General features: G+C 40.0%; 1 protein-coding gene across 2 annotated transcripts; it reads left to right on the forward strand.

Annotated features, from left to right (window-relative positions):
- Positions 1–950: 950 nt before the first annotated feature.
- LOC144711223 (uncharacterized) lies at positions 951–21297 on the forward strand. Of its 2 annotated transcripts, XM_078585154.1 has the most exons (16): positions 995–1169; positions 2196–2259; positions 3485–3578; positions 6665–6843; positions 7123–7173; positions 10780–10836; positions 11103–11223; positions 12476–12542; positions 12617–12658; positions 13717–13822; positions 13927–14037; positions 18932–19003; positions 19083–19184; positions 20861–20907; positions 20992–21019; positions 21098–21297. In XM_078585154.1, exons 1-16 carry the CDS (start codon positions 1066–1068, stop codon positions 21197–21199), a joined length of 1347 nt encoding a protein of 448 aa, XP_078441280.1. In that variant the 5' UTR covers positions 995–1065; the 3' UTR covers positions 21200–21297. The 2 variants fall into 2 exon arrangements, with proteins under 2 accessions (XP_078441281.1, XP_078441280.1); XM_078585155.1 differs by lacking the exons at positions 18932–19003; positions 19083–19184; positions 20861–20907; positions 20992–21019; positions 21098–21297 and adding an exon at positions 14496–17905 and having other exon boundaries at positions 951–1169.
- The last annotated feature ends 1744 nt before the right edge of the window (positions 21298–23041 follow it).

Consider the following 23041-nt stretch of genomic DNA (forward strand, 5'->3'; position numbering starts at 1 on the left):
ATTTTCATCATTCGCAAACATCCTTGCTATGATCAGAACCTGATCACAAGTCACGAGACACATGGCACATAACACACTATCATAGAAAGTCACCATACTTTACCCTTTAAAGCTATTTTTAATGAATGTTATATCGAAAAATCGACACTAAACCCTGGCTAACTACCAGACACAATCCAATATAATTCTAGACTGCATTGCATTCATGCCCAAGGCTTCTCCCATTATAGCGCGTGAGGATCTCATACATTAGAAAATAAGATAAAAATTGAGTTTCATATTATAATTATTATTTTTCCGTCTTAATATATATTTTATAGTTCATAAATGATAAATACGAAGGTTTGCATCAAGAGCTGATAACCTTGATGAATCTTCTCGCATCCTCACTAAACTTCCCATTCCGTCCAGGTCACCTAAACTTCAAGAATCAATAAGATCATTTTTAAAATAACAAAAATTATAGTCTGGGAGAGATGCACATGCTCATTTAAAAGACATTCAATAAAGAATGATAAGTATTCAAGAAAATGATGAAATAACTCAAGGTTTTTAGTGGGTTAATCAATGATTTCGGCCTATTGTCCCTCTTTTTTGTCACAAAAAATTCAAGGTTTCAAGCTCATAATCTCAAGGTTATGCTTCATTTGTTATTTTTCCTCTGGACCATCTTTTTATAATTTCAAGGTTCTTTACTTTCTCTTATTACAGTTTTAGAACAATGATCAATCACACTTTTGATCAATAAAAAATCCATTCTATCAGTGCATTCACCAGCAATCAGCACCACCCAGAACCCTAATTCAATAATCCCTTTATTTTACTCGAAATAGAACTGTTTCTTTTTGTGCAAAATTAGTTTAATCACCAGTAACCCTAATTCATCAAAATAACTGTTTTTTTAGCCCTAATTCAAAACAATTTCAATTATTACAGGGAACCGTTTATCCCAACAGTTCCTAGGGAGTAATTGAACTACTTACTATTTAAAGAGAGAGAGAGAGCCAAGTCTTTCCCCGCCAAAGCGTCCTCTTCTTGTATAAACTCTCTTCCGTCCTCTCCTGTATGTGTTTGAACTTGTTCTTCTGTTCCCGCCGCCTCTCGAGCGTTCTCTACGCGGCTTGCTCGCCGTCGGGATCCTTCCCTGCAGCTCGTACTCTGCACTTTTCGTGAGATTTTTCCGTATACATTTTCATTTCTGTTTTGATGTTTTATTCCATTGTTCATACTTGAAATTGTTTTCTCTTAGCTCATATACTTTGGATTGGGACTCTGCAATCGTACTCTACACTCTTCCTGAGGTTTTTTCGTATTTTTTTCGGATTTTTTTTGACGTTTTCTTTCATTTTTAAATGGAGCAGCTCCGTTGTTTGTACCTGAAATTGTTTTCTCTTAGCGCATATACTTTGGGTTGGGACACTGCAATCTCAGTCTGCACTCTTCCTGAGTTTTTTTCGTATTTTTTTCGATTTTATTTTGATGTTTTCTTCCATTATCTTATGGAGCAGCTCCGTTGTTTATACCTAAAATTGTTTTCTCTTAGCGCATATACTATGGGTTGGGACTCTGCAATCGCACTCTGCACTCTTCTTGGGTTTTTTTGGTATTTTTTTTCGGATTTGGTTTGACGTTTTCTTTCATTTTTAAATGGAGCAGCTCCGTTGTTTGTACCTGAAATTGTTTTCTCTTAGCGCATATACTATGGGTTGGGACTCTGCAATCGTACTCTGCACTCTTCCTGAGTTTTTTTCGTATTTTTTTTCGGATTTGTTTTGACGTTTTCTTACATTTTTAAATGGAGCAGCTCCGTTGTTTGTACCTGAAATTGTTTTCTCTTGGCGCACATACTTTGGGTTTGGACAATGCAATCTCAGTCTGCACTCTTCCCGAGTTTTTTTCGTTTTTTTTTTGATGTTTTCTTCGATTATCAATTGGCGCAGCTCCGTCGTTCATATCTGAAATTGTTTTCTCTCAGCACATATACTTTGGGTTGGACTCTGCACTCGTACCCTGCTCTCGTCCTGAGTTTTTTTTTCGTACTTGTTTTCGGTTTTGTTTTGATGGGTTTCTCCATTTTTAAATGGAGCAGCACAATTGTTTATTTCTGAAATTCTTTTCTCTTAGCTCATGTACTCTGGGTTGGGATTTTAGAGGAAAATTATTCTGATATTGCGTGGGAAACTTGTTCTGTGTAGCTGTGAGCCTGCGGTGAGCGGGCAGCACGTGGGAAGTAATTTATCGATGGCACTTCGGTTTGAGGTATGAACAATCTACCTTTCTGCTACTTCCCTTGAGAAAGGTGCTCTCATATTTAAACGTGTGGTCACTGCTCTCGAACTATTTTTAGTCGACATGTTTTCAGGAAATCTTGGCTTTGTTTTAGTCTTAAGCGGCAGAAGATTTAAATGGGAGAGAGAGTCATTGCTTGAAAAATCAGTTAAAAACAGTTCAGTTAATTTGTGACTCTTCAAGAGAAATTTAAACCTGAGAAGGTCATTTCGATGCACTCTTAGTGTATTTGTGTGAAATATGTCGTGATGGTTTTTTGACAGAGTCTCAAGGCGAAATTTTTACCCAATTAGTCATAAGTTGCTTCTTATCTCGTACCTGCTTTGGCAAAAAAAGATGGCACCTTCGCTTTCAGGATGTTCATCCTATTTGTCAATTAGAATGATGAAAAATGAAATTACGCGTCTGCTTCATGGTGCAGTTTGTTGACAGTGAGTTTGGCTGAACATATTTACTTTGTTAACTATAAAGATAAGTTAGGACTTTTGGTATAGAGTGTTTCTTTTGATCCTAGATGCCGAATATCGATGGTATATTGTAGTTGGATTATTGGAGGTTATGTATAGTAATACATACGTTTCTTACCTGTTTCAGACGAGCCCTTAATAGATATATTGTGCCTTCCCCATTGTAACGTAGGACATCAGAGATATTCCTTTGCCTCCTACTTTGTGTCCTTATATTTCTTCTCAAACTTCTCAACCCTTATATATTCTATCCTCTCCCTTCTCCTCATTCCTGTGCTGCTCCCTGCTGTACGTCTTCCACCTATGCCATCTCGTTTCTACGCCTACAATATTCAATAGTCCGCTCTATAACTCAATATATATGTGCTGCGTTGTCATTTTCACAAGTTTGGGATGACATTCGAAGATGAGGTAGGGGATCTTTCGACTTCAGGGTTGAAAGATTCCCGACGATTATCATTGACTAGCGAAACTTAAATAAGCTCTGTCCGACACAAGTTTGGTATGTCAATTTTTTCTGTCCGACAATTTTGTCTTATATAAGCTCTGGAGATACCTTTTCCACTTGGTTTCTTTCAACGTTTTAATCTCAAGTTGCTCTTTTTTTCCAACGTGCTTTTTTCTTTCTCAATTAATGGTAAAAATTGCTTCCTCCAGTCGGTTATTTTTCATAAAGACTGGATTAATACTTATACGGATTCATATGTAAGTTGATCTTTGACCCTCAGGTAATTGGGAGATTTAACCGTGCCCGAGCTTCCCAACTAACCCTCCCACACTATGTTTGTCATACACCTCTCTTTATGCCCGTTGGTACTCAAGGTTTTTTTTTCTTCTCTCATCCAATATTAATGAATGCTTTATAAAATTATATACTTTCATATTGTTTTCCCTCTCATCATCATTTTAACTTGTTCACCTTATTAAACCACAATTTTCTTCAAAAATAATAAACCAAAATTTTCAATCGATTGTTAGACTGTCTATGCAGTGAGGTCCTTTTGTTTGCTCTATCATATGACACTGGTCAAAGTTGTCAAAAAAAAGTCGAAATCCAATGTATTTGAACTATGAACATTTATCAATTTCCGCCTGCAGTAGATACTAGAAGAAAGAGTTCAAGGAATATATCACAATCAAGAAGTGAAGGTAACTGGAAGGCCAGGCCTCATTGGCCAGCTTTCCCTTCTGTGTCTGGAATATTCCCAAGATTCAGTCACTCACCATGGCGAAGTTCCAAAACAAGAAGTGTCCTGGTTCTTGTCGGAAGGCTCCTATTTACAGAGTTGCCCTCCTGCCAAAAACATTCAAAATCTGCTCTGTAGGCCGCACATGCCCCCGTACAGCAGCATTTCCTGTATTTCCCGAGAAAGTCTGATATGCAGTTCATATGGTGACAAAAGTTCCCCCTTTAGTTGAAACTTTTCTTTTGGCTGCTCCTTCAACGAAGGCTAATGACGAAGGTTGTCAGGAAGAGATGACTTCCAGAAGCTTCGGTGCAGTGTGTTATGTGCGCAAACAATGATGAGGATCGTGTTCACCTTTTCTTTGAATGCTCTTTTGCCTGAGCGTTGTGGACCTGTCAGCCAATAACGGGGTTGGATGTCTCCTCAGGGGAGGCCTTCTGGGACTTTATACAGAGTGGGACACTCATTGGGCGAGAGGGGCGGGTTTGACCCTTCGTAGTGCTATGGGCTCTATGGCTGCACAGGAACGAAGTCATCTTTAACAAACGGGAAGCATCAATGGATGCTGTGTTTCAAAAAGCTGTGGGTTTTTCTGGTGTATGGTGTAAAAGCCTGGGGCCAAGGCCTCGGCCGGCCTTTTACCGACCTCATATTTTTAGCTCATCAGGAGGGTCACTGACTTTGTGTTCCCTTTCTTTACTAATAAAAATATCACTCTGATACGAGCCTTCCCCGGAATTACGTCAAGAAACAATGTAAGGAAGCTCATATCGAATGCTCAAGCAATATGTGGGAACCAGACTCAAGCGGGAACTCTGACTTATTTATAGCGTTTCAAATGATGGAGCGAGGGCACTAAGTCATTTTGGAAGAAACCTTCACATCTGCGACTAGGTGGGCAAGGAGATTGTCCTGTTGCAGGGAGGGCGTGTCTGATCCAGTGCTATCCCTCTTCTCTATCCTTATCTTCTAAAATTCATGACATTCTTGTTTGCGTTGGTGTCGTTCCTCTCTTCTCTATCATAGTTGGTATTTTCTTGAATCAGATTGCATCTTCTCGGTATTCCTTTATCTATGCGAACAAAAATCACCCAGAAATCTTTGGAGTTTCTGGGAGGAGACATCATATTGAAGGCTCATCATCAGGAGTTCATATCACATTCTGGTAAAATTAGACAGGTGAGTGAAGCATACAAGACAGTTTGAGGCCTTTTATTTATCATGAGCCTTTGAAATGCTTTCCTATTTCCCGCTTGGGATAACTGACAAAATGGTCACGATCTATTCCAGAAACAGCTTAGGTGGGGACTCTACAAATCTGGACTAATAAAAGCCCATATAAGTTTTTTTTTTTTGAAAAAAAAACCCACGTAAGTTACATGAGCTCTCCATAAATTTAGACCTGTCAGTCTCCATTACCTTTAGGTTTTAAATCCGGCTTAAGTGACTTATCCAGGAATGACAGAGTAAAAGTAAGGAGTGTCTTCTAGGCTTGCTTGTTGATTGGATTGTTAGCAGCCTTCAGAAATTGTTCCTGTTGGTTCAGGAAGTTGATATCATGTCAATGTCTGTTTTAGACGTATCAAAACCTATGACCTATGGGACCACGTAGATTTTAAATTAACTGTTTAACAAATCTTTAATGTAGTATGTGTCCTTGTGGGCTTTGAATGAGTCTGCACTGTAATATGGTATGGTCCTCCGATTTGTATTTCAATTGACTGCAATATTGAAGAATTCGGGCAGATTTGGGACCAAGGCGGTGTTTAGAAAATACAAGAACACATTCAACAGACCTCTCAGATCACAAAGAATTCAAATAAAAACACACTTAACGGACTTCTCTATCAACAACAATTCCCGGAGTTGATAGTAATAGAAATCAGGAAATAGAACTTGCAAGTGTATCTGCTAGATGAATGGAACACCTGGAGTTGGCCGCATCAGCCGCACACTGGATATTGGTGAAGGATGCCGGATCAGATCGACTCCTGGTCCCGAGCTAGAAGATCTCCGCTCTCCCTTTTCTTGGAAGAAATTCCCAATCGATGCCAGATATTCTTCACACTTCCTTATTTATAGGCTCCATCAGCTCCCACCCCGATTCATTTGAAATTGCACACTCACCAACTGGCGCATGTGCGGAGCTTCTCTGTTGCTTTTTCATTGACAAGTCCTAAGTAAGGACTTATATAATATGTGACCTAATCGGATTTCTAGCAGGAAGCCATTCATATGATCTCATATGATCTTTTAACTTGGTAGTAAAGCCCATCTTTTGGAAACTGCTTCCTTGTGCCTTGAGGCCCTTGACACTGGGAGAAGTCTCTCGCATAGAAATCATCAGTCATCAGGACCCTTGTGTGAAATGTGAAATGTGAAATGTGAAATGTGAAATGTCGGCTCTTGGCTGATCGGAGGAGAGAAGGAGATGCAGGGTAGCGGGAGGAATCCCGCCACCCCGGGAGCCAGGGAATAAAACCCTAGAAAAAATAGTGGAATAGCTCAATGTCATTCATGTTCTATCTGCCTTAAATAGGGAGATAGACTTTTACACTTTTACACAAAACCCCCCGAGAAATTAGGGAAAGACATTTTAACCCTACAATCTAACATGAAATAATGTCTATTAATGATTCCTAGCTATCATTAAATTAAGCGTTGTGATACTCCTGTTTTTTAGACAATCTCTTGAGTTCAATTTCTATTGTTCCTTTTCAGGCACCATTAAAGGTTTAGCTTATAATCAGCTTGAGGATATTGGCTGTCAAATTATTCTTGGCAACACATACCACCTTGCTCTTCGTCCTACTGCTGAGTTACTTGATGACATGGGTGGTCTTCACAAATTCATGAATTGGGATCGTGCATTGCTCACAGACTCTGGTGGATTCCAAATGGTAGTGGACACGTTGATTTCTTTCTATTAGCCTGAGCCCTTCGCATTGCTTCAGCACCAATTTCTTTTTGTCTTTATTTATTTTTTATGCAATGGGCCACTGGCTACAAGTGGCTCACATGTATTCCTTACTGTTTATTTCTGTCAAAGTGTGGTATGTGACCCACGATAAATAAGTGGCCTACTGTGTCTGTTCTTTCATTGCGATTGGTTGACTATACTTTATTATATTATTGTGAAACATCTGTTTACCATTAGGGTTTCGCTTTTGATGTAACAGGTTTCTCTACTGCATCTAGCTGACATCACTGAGAAGGGCGTGACATTTCAGGTGACATGTTGTGTCATTATACATTTAAACACAAAATAATCTGTTCTTCTGGAAAGATAATTGGTTTTGCGCTATTTCCTGTTCATAATAAATATGATTTTTAGACCTGTAGAACTCCCTGAAGAGTGAACGTGAGGAATTAATTTTTGAAAGATAGAGAGGAAAGAGAGAGGAGATGAAAGAGCAGGGTGGCGAGAGGAACCCGGCCTTCCTTGGAGTTAGGCTGATGGACTGAAGTAAAAAACTCTTAGGAAACAGTCTTTGTCAAACTTGCATCAGCCCTCTCCTTCCTCTCCTACTGCTCCCTATCCTGAAGCTCTGTTGGCCAGGGTTTTGGCCAAAAAATACTTATCTCTATTGAATGGGATAAGGTCTTGAAAGCCATACAGACTGAGAGGGGTGGGCCCCATGTCACTTGAACGAAATGGGCCATTTATAACATGTGGCCCTTTAGTACATTCAGAAGAAAATAAAACATAAATAAAAGACTGTGTAACAGTTTCAATTGTGCTAGAGGTTTCAACCCTGAGAGAGGGATAGGAAATTACATGAAAGTCCGGACTTCCAACAAAAAACAACCATAGATACTCAATTATTGTTTTTTTAAAGTGCCCCTGGTAAGTTCACAAACCTGCATGTCTTACCTATTCAAAAGTTTATATGAGACGGTTTAGCCTTTCTTTATTATTTCCAATCAATTGTATACTCGTGTTCTTTATAGTAAACAAGGATGGAAGAAAAACAACGGGTGCTGCCCTTTGTTCGTCCTTGTTTACTCTAATTAAGTATTGTTTTCTCCGAATGCTTTGCATGTTGAAGGGTTGTTTCCTGTCAATTTTTCTTCATGGAGTTTGGCTCATATTAACTCTGCTTGTTATTTTTGGATTCTAAACGTGAAACAGCTCTAACACGATTTTCACGTGCTTTTCTTGTTCAACTGAAGCATAGGGATTTCGTGTTTTTCCCATTCCAGCTGATAAAAAAATTCGGTTTATTTTACTATTATATACATGTAGATAATGAATTTTTTCCAAAAAATCATGTTGGAAATGAAAATTTCAAATTAAAATTCATGTAGAAAACGGGTTTTTCAAAAAATCATGCGGAAAATGATCAAGAGGAGAGAGAAGGAGATAATGTGGGCCTTGTCCCATCTACAGAAAGGATAGGGGATAGTTGTGCAATTAATCATAACAATGCATAATTCCAAGTATCCTTCTTAAAGCACTAGGGGCACTCTTCAAGAGCTGGGTAAGCACAAATACATTGGTTTTAGGTATATGTCCCTGATAAAAGCCAAGTAAATTTTTGTGGGCTAAGTCTGCATTTGTGAGCTGAGGTCTTTCCTTGGAGGAGGAGGCTCAATGTGCAGAGGTGCTGGGAACACCGATTGGTAGCCTCCCTATGAGATATCTGAGTCTGCCGTTAACTAGAGGGCAGATGACTAAGGAGGATTGGCTGCCGATGATAGAGAAGGTCGAGAAGTAGTTAGAAGGATGGCAAGCCAATGTGTTGTCCAGAGGCGGGAGATTGGTGCTACTGAGGACGGTCCTATCAGCAATCCCTATATTCTATCTCTCTGTATTCAAGATGCCTACTGGAATTGGCCAGAGATTCGAAGGCTTGATGAGATGCTTCCTCTGGAAAGGTACTGGTACCGATCAGAGTCGAGGGCTCGCACTGGTTGCATGGGATGCTGTATGCAGGCCCACCAAACATGGCGGACTAGGAGTATTGCATATCCAAAACATGAATACGGCATTATTAGAAAAATGGGTGACTAGGATCATGCAACCAAGGGATGACCTCTCCATACGGATCTTGAGAGACAAGTATGGTCGGGGATTGAACTGGGATAAGAAAATAGCCCTAATGAAGGGGGCGTCAGCATTCTGGCAAGGCCTCAGGCAAATCTTCCCCAAGGTCCGGGAGTTCTACTGTCCTAACAGGCAATGGCTCTCTCTTTAAATTTTGGATAGATCCCTGGTCGTTGTGCGGTCCCTTGCGAGAAGCATTCCCTCAGCTATTTGCACTCGTGCAATGCCCCGAGGCTACAGTAGGTGAATGCTGGGACAGTACTTGGAATCCGAGGGTTGGAGGTGCCTTGTCAGACCAACGACTAACTGATTTCTTGGGGTTGCAACAAGCTCTAAATCAGATCCGCCCAAACCCAGGGGAATCAGATGGTTGGGATTGGACAAGAGCTCCTTTCTCAGTGGGGAAAGCCTATGCACGGATCCTACAGGGCAACAAGGAAGACAAAAATATGATACAGGCGTGTCAAACCATCTGGCATCTTAAGATTCTGCTTAAGGCCAAGATTTTTGGGTGGTTCTTGCTCCGAAAGAGACTGATGACCTGCGTCTTTCCCAAGAAGATGTATCCAGATGCCCCAACGGTATGCGTGTTTTGCACGAGAGATGACGAAGATTGTAATCATCTATTTTTTTGGATGCCCTTTCGCACGTACAGTTTGGGGCACCCAAGCACAGTTGGCAGTGAACACATCATCAAAGGAGGCCTTTTGGGAGTCTATGCAGAGGTCCGGTCCCAGACATAGAGAAGTGGGGGGCCGAGCGCTGACAGTGCTCTGGAGAATCTGGCTACACAGAAATGAGGTGATCTTCCGAGGGGGAAGGCCTCTACAGACGGGCTCGCCCATGAGGTAGAAGGTCTCCTAGCATCATGGTTTTCCTCGTGACGGGAAGGAAGAGTGAAGAGGAAAATGTATACATGTAATAGAGTCCTAGGGCTCGAACCATGTACTTTTCAGGTGGTTACCAATTAGTTCCGGTGATCGCCCCATATGTTTTCAAAAAAAAATCCAAGTAAACTTTTATTTATGTAAGGAAGAGGAATAATAAGAAAAGAGAGAGTAGGCTCATTATGGACTACCAGGCTATGGCCATCCACTTCTTACACCGACGGGGTTGACCGAGCAGGTCCGTGAACCTGTTATGAACCCCATTGCATCTAGGGTTAGTTTTGATATCTCAGCTTCTAGGTAGATTTTGTTTGTTGGTTAAATATTTTTACCTTCAATTAGGTTAGCCCTCCACTAAGGTACGGAGTTTCTAGCTTGGGTTATCATGCCCTTGTCTCCTATTTCCTCAAGTCTCTCCCACGCTTCCAGCAGTCCCATACCTTGTGACTGTCTCTATCTCACTGGGTCTTCTGCCGGTTTCTCTCCAATCAATCCCTCTACTTTACTAATTGTTACTAACTCCTGGGTTACTGGGTTAGTACAAGGACCTTTGGAAGCGCTTCCCTTTTTCTCTTCCTTTCCCGTTTTCTCGACTGAAGACCTATTGCTGGCACCCTGCTCCCTTCACATCCCTGAAGTCTGCTGATCTACTTGTCTCTCCTGCTGGATGCTCATCTGATTTTCAACCCTCTTTTCCTTCAGTAGTTCCCTGTTCTTCCTTTGGAAGCCTTGGAAGACATTCCTTACCAATTGAAGTATTTTCGTGGTCTATATTACTGTCATTATCTTGAAATGCCTGATTGTTTGATGTGTATATGTGCCTTTCCTTTTATTTATTTACTTTTTTAATTTTTCATCTTTCATCCTGGAATCAATTGATATTATTTTTACATATATCACAGTCACCAGCGGATGGCCAGCCAATGCTTCTGACTCCTGAAGAATCGATCCAGATCCAGGTAATTTTTCAGCGTTATTTGCTTAGTCTGATTGGCTGTCTCAGACTTTTGAACGTTGTCAAACAGATGATGTTGACTTCGCCCTTCATTTATGCATAATTATGCATAATTATGCATAATTATGTGTAAATATGATCTATGAAGCGTATTTTACCAGTTTTTGAATTTTGAGAAAATAAAAATTTCCAGTTTTGAATCATGTTTTCTTTGAAGTTTTCTCATTTTTGGAATGGGTTTTGGATGACTTACGGATGAAATACTTTCAGAATAAAATCGGTGCTGATATCATCATGGCCCTTGATGATGTCGTGAAGACCACCATAACAGGTCCTCGGGTAGAGGAAGCAATGTACCGCACCCTTCGTTGGATTGACAGATGTATAGCTGGTAAGGGAACATTTTGCTTGATGCAATTATCTTCTTTTCCCACTTCGCAACTCCGTTTCTACCCTATTCTTTCTTTTCTGATTTCTTATTAACCATGAATTAATTGCGAACTTCACTTCAAGCTATCTGCCTGTGTCTTCATGCTTCATGACAATGCAAACCATAACTACGAGCCTTTTAACTTTTTAAGCTAGGCATCACTAGACAACTTATCGGCCTCAAGTGGTACTTTGAGAGCTGGAAACATATTATGTTGCCTTTAAAATCTGATAAATAAATTCCAAAATAAAATTCAATTTGCCACCTTTTACAATAGGGAAGTATTCTTATTGACGACACGAAAAAGATTGATGTCATTATTTCTACGAGCTCTATTTGGGTATGGTGAGGAGGTTTAAATTCTGACCTCAAGTTTTTAAAGACCGTAAAACATGACGGTCTCAGTTGTAACTTCAGCAATCAGTGAGCCTGAAATCATTTCTACTGAACATTAGAATTTGAATCGCCCCCATAGGATTTTGTTTGTGTCAATAGTACCCCAAGAGTTGTTCAAAAAAAAAAAGTTCCTCAAAAGTGTGATACAAGGTCATACCTGTATCCGGCCCAAGCACATGGGTACTGGCTATTCAAGAGCTAGTGCGTTCATATTACGGGTGTCTTATGGAAGTCCAACACTCTCTATCTCTCTCTTTCTCTTTCTGTCTTGCTTTTTCTACCATCCTTTCTCTAACTCTCTTGGAACACCTCCCCTTCCTTTCCCCTGCCCGATCCTTCTTGATCCCTTGAGTGTCGCTGAACCCTCATTCTCTCCCTTTTTTCTATTCCCCTGATCCGTGTAAGGGTAGTACAGAACCGTGGGATATAATTTCTATGAGGTCTGTGGAATATCCCACAGATAAAATACTGAGTAAAAAAGGTACATGTGTTATGAATTGAAAGTCGCTATAAGCGGTAGCACTGGTCAGATAATTTTTCATTCTCACATAATTATGTTTGTGTCTGTATCTTCTCAAGAATTATTTTTCACAATGCCAGGCTGGTCAGTCATGTATTTTTCATGACATCAAAGAATATTAATTTTGGGGTGATCTTCCCTCTTTTTATTTTAAATCTTCTCAAGAATCATGACATTAAAGAGTATTGCGGTAATTCTCCTGATGTTATCCTATTAGATTTTCCGCTCTTGTGAATTTATATTTTAAGAAGGTATAATTATATTCAAGTGATGTACTTATTTCTATTTTAAGGGCAGCTCACCAGAGACCGCACGACCAGAACTTATTTGGAATTGTTCAAGGGGGTTTAGATCCAGTTCTGAGGTAAATATTTTTCTGTCTCTCTCGATCTGTGAATGTACTTCAGGATTTCACTTAAGATGTCATCCGTCTTACAGAGATATATGTGTCAAGGGCTTGGTGGAGCGTAATTTGCCAGGGTATGTCAATCTACCCTCAAAAGAATTACATGGTGTCACTTGGGCCTTTTTTAAATTAATTAGCATCGTGTTCAACTGTGGAACATACTTCAGATTCCATTTTCAAGAGTTTATGTATTTAGTTTAAAACCTTGCTTTGCTAATGTATGGTAATTAGATGATTAACCTTTCTGGTTTATGGGAGGAATAGCATTTGTTTGACTGATTCATATCCTGTATTCTCTGAAACTGTCTCAGAAGCCATTTTGACTTGCAAAATATACCATTTTTACGTAAGATGAACTTGAATCCCTGTTGTATCCTTGATTCTAATCTTATATCTGATAACAATAGAGGCTCAATGTCAGGCCAAAGGTTCTTTAATCATTGGCTAGTTTTAAGCCGTTGCTTTATGGATCGGCCATTGCCTAAAGCAAACAACTTGAATAAGGAACTATCTTCAGTCTTTCATTTTGAATTTTGTGTATGTTGGTGAACCTGTTATGCTATTTTCGAGTCTGAAGTAGGCACTAATGCTTTCATATTGCATCACTTTGTAAATATACTAGCGATTGTTCTACATCTACGAGGGAACTTACAACTTTCATTTTAGCCATGTATCTTTTCATGTATTATCTATAAAAACGAAAATATAATTTAACATCTGTAGCGTCTGTCTTTATATCGTTTCATGTCTCTCAGGAAGCATTCGCTATTTGTTTAAGCTTTGAATTTTTTCCCCTCTTCTTGAAGAAGAAAGATATCATTTAGCTTATTCAAAATCCGTTCATGCCAAGTACTATGTTTTTTCTTTCCCGAGACTTTCAGTATTTATTTAAGCCTTGAAACTTTTTGGGTCTTATTTACAAATAATAGCATTATGCATTTTCGGTGCACATTAGCAATCCTTTTCTTAAAAGTTCTCGTTCCCCTAAATGTTGTATGCTTATGTAAATTCCAACATTATTTTAGAAAAAAAACTGTCTTTTGCCGTTAATACACCCCAGATCCACCTACTGTTTGTTGGATTGAAAATCGTTCTGTTGGAAGTTAATCTCCTTTATTCAAATCTGCAACAGATATGCAATTGGTGGTCTCTCTGGAGGTGAGGACAAAGACTCCTTTTGGCGCGTTGTTGCCCAATGCACAGCTGCGTTGCCTGAGGATAAACCTCGATATGTTATGGTGACAATTCTTCCATTTCATTTTATCTTACTTTTCCATACCCTGTACGCTTTTCAGCCTTATTTTTCATCGTCTCCATACAACGTTCTTTTCTTGCTGTGTAGGGTGTTGGTTATCCTCTTGATATAGTAGTTTGCAGTGCTCTGGGTGCGGATATGTATGATTGCGTCTATCCTACGCGAACTGCTCGCTTTGGCACGGCACTTGTTCCTGAGGTATTCATCTTGTTCTCCTCAAGATTAATAGAAAAAACTTGGGTTTTTCCAGCAGTTGCTCTGATCCTCTGGGTTCATCAAAATTAACGTCATTCATCAGGTCAACACTTTATATACTAATGCGCTGGGCAACATTGTTGAGAGTTTTTTTTTGTTTTCATGCCGATTCCTCGAGAATTTTATTGTAAATCTACGGAGAATCTCCAATCACTGTTTTTTAAGTGTCTATAACAGATAAGTAAGGCTGGGCTTTCTAACCGTTGTTCAGATCCTCATGATTCATGAAAATTGGAGTCGTATTTCATTCATCGTGAAACTATACTTAAATTTTTTTTTCGCTGGATCAATATTGTTTGAAGAATCACAATTTTCTTTTCATGTTGATCCGTGGAGAATTTTCTTGTAAATTTAAAGAGACTCTCCAACCGATATTATTTAACTGTTATATCCAAATCTAGCGGTGTTGTGGGCCATTTGGTTACATAGAAACGAGGTGGTGTTCCGAGGAAGAAGGGCGTCTACAGATGGAGCAATACATGAAGCAGAAGGAATTATGGCCGCATGGTCATCCCATGCGACGGGAGGTGTAAGGAGATATTGATGATGACTGAAAGGAGTGTATAGGGCCTTTATGGTCCAAATGGGAGGTTCACCGATTCATCGGGTGTTCATCCCTAGTTATAGTTCAAAAAAAAAAAATCCAAATCTTGGTCTTCTAACAGTTGGATTCTCTGGATTCATGATAATCGAAGTCAAATTTCATTCAATCGGGTCAACAATACTCTTTCAATGGGCCAACATTGGTTGACAAAAACTAACTCTCTTTTCATGTTAATCCTTGGAAAATTTTCTTGTAAATTGGTACAATAATGTTTGTGAGTTATGAACGACAGAAGATTAAAGTGGAACGACGTGTCATGCCACTGAAAAAGAGGACACAAACATCATCATGTGCCAGTACACGTGACGAGTAAATAGCATTAAGGCTACTGCAAAGCCGTTGCTGAGAAACAGGCGAGATGAAAGGAAAATGAAGGGGAGGCCTAGATAGGTGCGGAAGGAGCATTCGGTTGGCAAGAGCACTTCGGCATGGGAGACGCCCTGCAGCAAGGTTTGGATGCGACTGGTTTGCTATTGGGAGCTGGAACTTTGGAGACTTGCAATCCAAACTGGGATATGGAAGAATCTGCATGAACAAATTGAGAGGGGGGAGACAACTACATTTGGTAGGCCTAGTTACTCTGGGATTTGGTACTGATTAGAGTTCTTTTACTGTTGATAAACGGTTACAATAAATGTGTGACCGTATCATTACCGCAGATATGTGAAAGCGTGGGAATGTGGAGCTCAACACTGGTCATGAGAGAGAAAGATCAAGTCAATGCAGGTCCAAATTAGGACGGCCCGGCGAGGATGAGTAGGAACGAGAAAAATTGAGTCTTCATTTGTGTTTGTCATGTGATGACTAATGGGTACGGGCCAGTGACAGGCCTGGTCAGCAGTATGGACCAATGACAGGCATTCATTTGTGTTTGGGTTTGTCGTGTGATGACTAATGGTTATGGGCCAGTGACAGTCCTGGGAAGCAGTAGGGACTGGGAAGAAGTGTAAAAGAAGCTTGGGCAGGAAAGATTGTTATCTTTGGGTTGCCGATGCATCTTGGGGGCAGGAAACCTCTGGAGAATGGGGAGGGGGAGTTGGTTTTGCTAAGGCTTGAGGTGGTGCTTGAGCTATCGGAAGCTATCGATGGCAGAGACAGGAAGATTGATCAAAAGTATTAGGTTGCAGGCCGTGAGGAAGTTGGCATAATATCTGTACTTGTTTTTTGTCATCAAATTTCATACCAGTCGATACATTCGTATCGGCATGTCATGGCTTATGCCTTTGGGCTGGACTTGTGTACCTTTGGGTTTCTTCAGTGTAAAGTTCAAGATGAAAGATGACGTCGTGACGCTGTAGAGCAACCATGGTCTCACTCATTCTCGTTTATCTCCAAAGGCAATGTCCAGAATACCTAGGAAGAAACATCTCAGGGCGATGGATTTGTATCATATGGAGGGGGCTGTAACAGAGACTTAAGTTGAAAGAGGAAATTGAGATGGTTGTCCAAGAACTTATGGATGCCGAGCTGATCAGGTCCCCCATATCCTATTCTAAAGTCCAGTGCCAATTATAAAATGAGGAATATTTTGTTGGTGGTGATTTTGTGTTGATTACTGAGCATGTAATAAGGTAATTGTGTCCCTAATTGTTATCCTATTCCTGCTGTTGAGGAGTTGCGGAATGAAGTGGATTGTTACAGTGTTTCTTGAAAATTGGATCTGAAATCTGGGTGTTATCAGATCAGGATGAAGGAAGAGGACGTCCACAATATAGCTTTGAAAACTCATGAAGGCCATTGTGAGTTCAGGGTGAGTCCGTTTGGACTGATGAATGCAGCAAGGATGTTCTAATCATTAATGAACCCACTTATTTTGCCCTTTTCTGAGGAAATTTTGCTGATCCTTTTTGAAGTATTATTTGAAATTTCTCTGTATGTTAGTCCTAAAAAGTTTAGGTTCAGTAAATAACAGTATGAATCCGATGCGAAAGGGCACTTAATTTGTAATAAATGGGTGAAGCCCGGTGCAGCAAAAATGGACGCTATGTCACGGGAGTTACATGATTTTTGGGTTTTACGATGGATGCTATGTAGGATTTTTTTGGTTTAACAGGATTTTACTGACACTTTGTCATAGGACACACCTTTTGTTCCCTTGAAACATTCATTCTCAGCAGCCACAATCTGATTGCATGAGGTGCATAACCATTGTATACACACGCCATTTTTGGAAGAAGTTCTATCAACGGAGGACTATATTGAAGAGGAGCATTTTTCATCACCATGAAATGGACAGTCAGACTGAGGTCGTCTGTCGATTGATTTTTAGTAGCATATTTGAGTTGTTTTACATCTGAGATATCCCAAAATTTGTCAAAAGGGATGCATTGGGTAGAGTTTTCTTATAATACCACATGACATTCTTCTATCCCAATGTCTCCTTTTAAAGTGGTCTCTGGCAGGGACCTCCGAACATATTGAATTATGGATTTCCTTCGTCACCCAAAGCCTTTGGTGACCGTTCACGGTTTGAAAGGACCGAATGTTGAAGATGCTTGGAGAAATTACAGAGAGCTCAAACAGTGATGAAATCAAAGACGGACAAACATCAGAGGGAGCTGCAATTTTGAGGTGAGGGATATAGTCTTATCTTTGTCAACAGACTTGCACATGAGTTCTCCAGCCGAGAAGGTGATTTAGTCCTGATGATGACTCATCACAGAAGAGTGGGTCAACGAGGCTCAGTCAATGACAGTGCCTTAGGCAGAAAGCATAACCACTTCTCAAACAATCTTAGGGTTATAAATACCTACCCCCTTGGAAGGCCGTTGGCAGCTCCTTTTTCGGATGAATGATAATTTTTAAGTTTCTTGGCACTAGTAGCTGTATCCCCTTTTGCGAGGGCAAGTACTCCGATTCAGAAGTTCTTAAGGCCGAGGCCATTCTAACTTCTCATCATCCTCTTCTCTCTTCCTTCCTCCTATATTCCTTTTCTTCTTACTGATTATCGTTAGATCTCCATGGGGATCCTAATATAAGGTCAGTGAGAAGCTCCCTCCAAAACTCTTTGGGCCTTTCAATGCATTGGCGAGATCAGCTGAGCGGCTGACAAACTTGAACTTCCCAAGGAACAGAGTATCTATCCCGTTTTTTGTGTTTCACATTTGCGCGGGGCTCTTTGACCTGCAGACAAGGGGCAGATGGGCTCTTTGTCCAGGAATCAATCCTGAAATGGAACGGCAATTGCGACCAGATTTTTTTTTTGCATTGCAGGTGAGTTCATTCTGATCCTGTTCCCTGAATTTCACCTTGGGAACAAGGTGAAATAGATGGGGGCTGGGGAATGCTACAGTACCAGTTGTGAGTTATGCACAAAAGAAGATGAGAGGGGGAAGGAAACTGCACACCACTGGAAAGGGCGTAAACAGAATCTTGTGGAGATGGACATGACGAGTAGTGTAACGGCCTCTGCGAGGTTGTTACAGAGAAACGGGGGAGGCGTAGGCAAGCGAGGAAGTGGGGTTTGATTGTCGAGAGCGCGATGGCCAGGGAGACATCCTGCAGGAAGGGTTAGATGAGAGTAGCTTGGAAGCAGGGGGGAAAACTTCGGGATGTGCGATCCAAGGCAGGTTCAGGAGGAGCCTGCACGAACAATTCAAGAGGGCTGATACGACTACAGTGGGGTTCTATGCTGATTATAGTTCCTTTACTATCATAAATGTAAGGAGACTCCTACAGTTTTTATTTAATTGTTTTGCGTAATTCTGGGCTTTCTTACCGTTGTTCATATCCTCGGCATCCATCAAAATCAAAGTCCTATTTCATTCATCGGGACTACTGTACTTAATAAATTATTTTGCTGGGTCAACAATTTTCTCTTCATGTTAATCCCTGGAAGTGTTCTAGTAAATGTTAGGAGTCCGTCCAATTCGCTGGTACCTTTAATTTTTCTATGTTCTCCAACTGAAATTCTCCTGCTGTTGTAAATTGCTTTTGCATGGACGGCATTATTTAAACCGAATACATTTATTTTTCATCTCAGTTCGTGTTAATCCTTTGGAAATCTAAAGCTCGCCTTTAATGTCTAAAAGAAGAATTTTTTTCTAAGTAATTGGCAAATAATTTCGAATCCGATATCATAAATCCGAAACCCCTATATAGCAATTAAGTTACCAACTTGTTGGAGAAACTAGAATCTCTAAAACTTAAATCCTAGATTCCAAAGCATAAGTTAATAGAAGGTCACTTCTGCCAACATTTCTGTATAACAAATGGAATGTTCACGTTTTCCAGGGTGTGTTGAAACTTAAGCACAAGGTAATGGCCGACGATGAGCGGCCCATTGATCCGACATGCTCATGCATGGTAAGCTGACTGCTAAAAAAACTCTAAAAAATCAACTCTCTTTTTCTTCATGGGTAAAGTTGTCTTTTTTTCTTCCCAGGTCTGCAAAACTTACACGAGGGCTTACATCCACTGTCTTGTGACCAAAGATGCCATGGGTTCTCAGCTTCTCTCATACCATAATCTGGCCTATATGATGAGGGTATGTGTCAACTTCTTATTAGACATAGATCTCATATTATGGTTGCTTCTAAGATTAGTGGACGGATGGTGATCCGTATTCCATTCCGTCCCTTGCCATCATCAGTCAGCCGTCCTGACCTCATAATGGAAACGAAATGAAAGCCATCGTGCCTTCAATTCCATTCCATCAGCGGGCAGCGGTAATTTGCCCTAGGGCCATGGGTTCTCAGCTTCTCTCATACCATAATCTGGCCTTTATGATGAGGGTACGTGCAAACTTCTTAGTGGACATGGATTTCATATTAAGGTTGTTTCTAAGGCTTGTGGATGGATGGCCGATCCATCTTCCGTTCTGTCCCTTGCCATCATCAGTAAGCCGTTCGGACCTCAGAATGGAAACGAAATGAAAGCCTTTATGTCTTCCGTTCCATTCCATCAGCAGGCAGAGGTAACTTACTCTGGGGCCGTGGGTCGCAGCTTCTTTCGTACCGTAACCTGGTCTGTATGATGAGGGTACGTGCAAACTTCTTAGTGGACATGGATTTCATATTAAGGTTGTTTCCAAGGCATGTGGATTGGATGGCCGATCCATCTTCCGTTCTGTCCCTTGCCGTCATCAGTCAGCCGTCCTGCTCTCAGAATGGAAACAAAATGAAAGCCTTTTGTGTCTTCCGTTCCATTCCATCGTTGGGCTGTGGCAATTTACTCTGGGGCCGTGGGTTGCAGCTTCTTTCGTACTGTAATCAGGCCTATATAATGAGGGTACATGTCAACTGCTTATTGGACATGGATTTCATATTTAGGTTGTTTCTAATAATTGTGGATGGATGGCCGATCCATCTTCCGTTCTGTCCTTTGCCGTCATCAGTCAGCCGTCCTGACCTCAGAATGGAAACGAAATAAAGCCTTTGTGTCTTCCGTTCCATTCCATCATTGAGCTGTGGTAATTTACTCTGGGGCCGTGGATCGCAGCTTCTCTCTCTGATACGATCCTGGATCTAGGCTCTTATCGGAAGGAAGGTAGAGGACGAGATAAGGTAGAAATTCCCGTGGTTGAGAGGTGAAACGGGAAGGATCGGAGAGGAGGCCGAGCAGAGGGGGTAGGGATCGGCCGAGGACGAGTCACCTGAAGACGTGGTGAGATAGAGACGATCACAAAGGACGTGGATCGTAGAGGGAGGGAGAGAAACCAGACCTAGACGAGGAGAGGGGAGACAAGAAGACCTTACTTCAATCTACTTCTTCCTGGCTGCCCTCCTAAAGGAAGGGCATCCCTATTTAAAGGAAATACATCAATCGCTAAATGACTGAAATGCCCCTGTAGTCTAACATGACTAAACTACCCCCTAGGATCCTAATCACGAACCAGCTGTCAACTCCTCATTGGGCATAGATCTCATATTATGGTTGTTTCTAAGTTTCATAGATGAATGGCATTCCGTCATCCGTTCCGTCCCTTACTGTCATCAGTAATTCGTCCTGGCCATGGAACTCGGAGACAAAACGAAAGCGTTTACGCCTTCCTTTCCATTTCATCGTCGGATGGAGAAACAACCATCAATTCAGTCATCCGTTCTGCTCATCCCTTAGAAAAACAGAATGAAGCTGCTGACTGTCCGAATGCCGTCCCGTCAGTCCTGTTCCGTCTTCCGTTGTCCGTTCACGAGCCTTAGTTTTTTCTCCCTGATCATGCAGCTTAGCAGAGATCTGCATCAATCCATCGTGGAAGGGCGGTTCCCAGAGTATGTATCTCTCTTCTTTTCTTCTTTTGGTGTCCTCATCATTCGCGGATGCATCTCTCTCTCATGGTTCTGTTTTTGGGCCAGTTTTGTGCGGGACTTTCTGAAGGCCCAGGTACAAAATTTCCATTTATCGAGTAATTTTCAGATTTTCCTCTAAAAATATGATTTCTTAATTAATTTTTTCTTATAGTTCCCCCAAGGGGATGTTCCAGAATGGGTTTGCAATGCCATGGAGGTTGCGGAGATCGATATCTCGTCTTGCTGCACGCCGCTGCCCGCCGACGCGAGCTGATTTGGAATGTAAGACTCTCCTATTTTTGGAGATTTTTTCTTCCTCTCCGGTCTTGATAATATTCTTTTTCCTTATCTTATTGACCTGTTTTATCGCTAGTGTCCACTAGTCTTATATTTTAAATTCCCACTGGCTTTTATGATTATTATTAAACCGTTGACCTAGCAAAAAAACAAACAACATTATTGAGCCCAGTTATTTATTTAAAGTGGATTTTTGGGATGTCGTAATGGTACGAAATATTTGCATGTTGTTTTGTAGCCTTTTTCTGAGAGTAGACATTTTAGACAAATACTTACTAATCTCCAAAATTTTAAATCTTGGAGATTCTGTTTAAATAGCTGGTTTTTTAATGAGTACACATTTTTATAGATTAATTTAAAATTATTTCACGGCTATATTTTTGTATAGTAGTCTTAATTTAATAATGTCATAATTAATGTAAGAACCCCCAAGATATTTTCAAAACTAAAGATAACATATGAGTACATTTCTTCATAGAGTTATATGTTTCAACGGGTGTAGCCATTCCGAGTATAATTAATTTAAACTCGTTTTCTTTGCCGTTTCATTAAGTAGTTAAAACAATCTTGAGTTTTCTAACTAGTTTAGCGCTTATAAAATCTTAAAAAACAATCTTTTGTGCAATTTATATTTCTCCCCAGAGCTTAAATCCAAAAGTTTTTGCTAATAAAGAAGACAAAAGAGTAGTGTTACAAAATTTTTCTGCCTCATTTTTAGATAAATATATTTATTTATACTGGGGATCTCAGAAAAATATATTTTCCTTGTTTGGGGGGCCAATTAGTGTCTATCAATAGCAAATATTGTGGTTAAAAATCCATTGTTTTTATAATAGTCATTTATAGATTAATTAACCTAAATTTTTTTTCTAACACCCACTTCTTCCTTTTTCTTTGCTCTGTTGTTTTTAATTTGACTGAGAAAAGCAAAAACCTACTTAAACTAATCTAAGTCAAAAGTCTAGTTCTCCACGTGGTTTTGAGATTTGAATATTAGACCAACATTTAAATATAATGTAGACCAGGATTCATAGAACCTGAGAGAAATTATAAATTAACCATTCACCCACGAATTTCCACTCTAATTTCTTCGAATCATAATATGATCACAAATTATAATTACAAACCAAATTTCAAAGTATATTACTATTTCCAAATGTTAAATATTTATTTCCAGAAAAAGCTGAAAAATTCTTGCCAGAATTATTAGCTGAACTTTAACCCTCGAATTCACTGTATAAATTCTTCCAGTCATAGTGTGATCTCGAATAAAACTCAAACCTATCTCGAATAAATTGAACTTCTTTGGAAAAATATAAATTACTTGTTTCCAAATAAATTTTCGAAAACTCTGGTCAGATATTTATTTAAAAAACTTCACCCTCCACTTCAAGCTACAAATTTTCTTCAAACAATAGCATGAACTCGAACATACCCCTTTTTCTAAATACAAGTATTTACTTCCAAATAAATCTCCGAAAATTCTGGTAAGAATAATTGCTTAAACCTGTCACCCTCAAAGTCATAACGTGAGCTCTACTAATAAAAAAAAAAAGCTACAAACCAATTGAAGAACATACTAAAATTTCAAATTATAAACTATTTATTTCCAAAAATTCTGTCCAGAATAACCGATGCAACTCCCACTCTCAAATTCAAGCCTACAAGACTATACTTCTAGAGGACAGTAACGCACTACTTTTCCAAAATATTATTTATATTTCCAAAAAGTATCGAAAATTCCTTGCAAAAGGATAAGGATTAATCGAAAATAGAGAGAGAAAATAAGTCATTGCTCGATATATACTAGTTCGACAAC

Source organism: Wolffia australiana, chromosome 13 (genome assembly GCF_029677425.1).
Source record: "Wolffia australiana isolate 7733 chromosome 13, ASM2967742v1".
Lineage (NCBI taxonomy): Eukaryota > Viridiplantae > Streptophyta > Magnoliopsida > Alismatales > Araceae > Wolffia > Wolffia australiana.

What these genes read in the sequence shown, in the direction of transcription:
- LOC144711223 (XM_078585154.1), top strand. Translation starts at nt 1,066, where the DNA reads ATGTGTTTGAACTTGTTCTTCTGTTCCCGCCGCCTCTCGAGCGTTCTC. An exon ending in ATAAACCTCGATATGTTATG is followed by an intron (nt 13,823 to 13,926) that starts GTGACAATTCTT and finishes CTTGCTGTGTAG; the next exon opens with GGTGTTGGTTATCCTCTTGA. An exon ending in GCACGGCACTTGTTCCTGAG is followed by an intron (nt 14,038 to 18,931) that starts GTATTCATCTTG and finishes CACGTTTTCCAG; the next exon opens with GGTGTGTTGAAACTTAAGCA.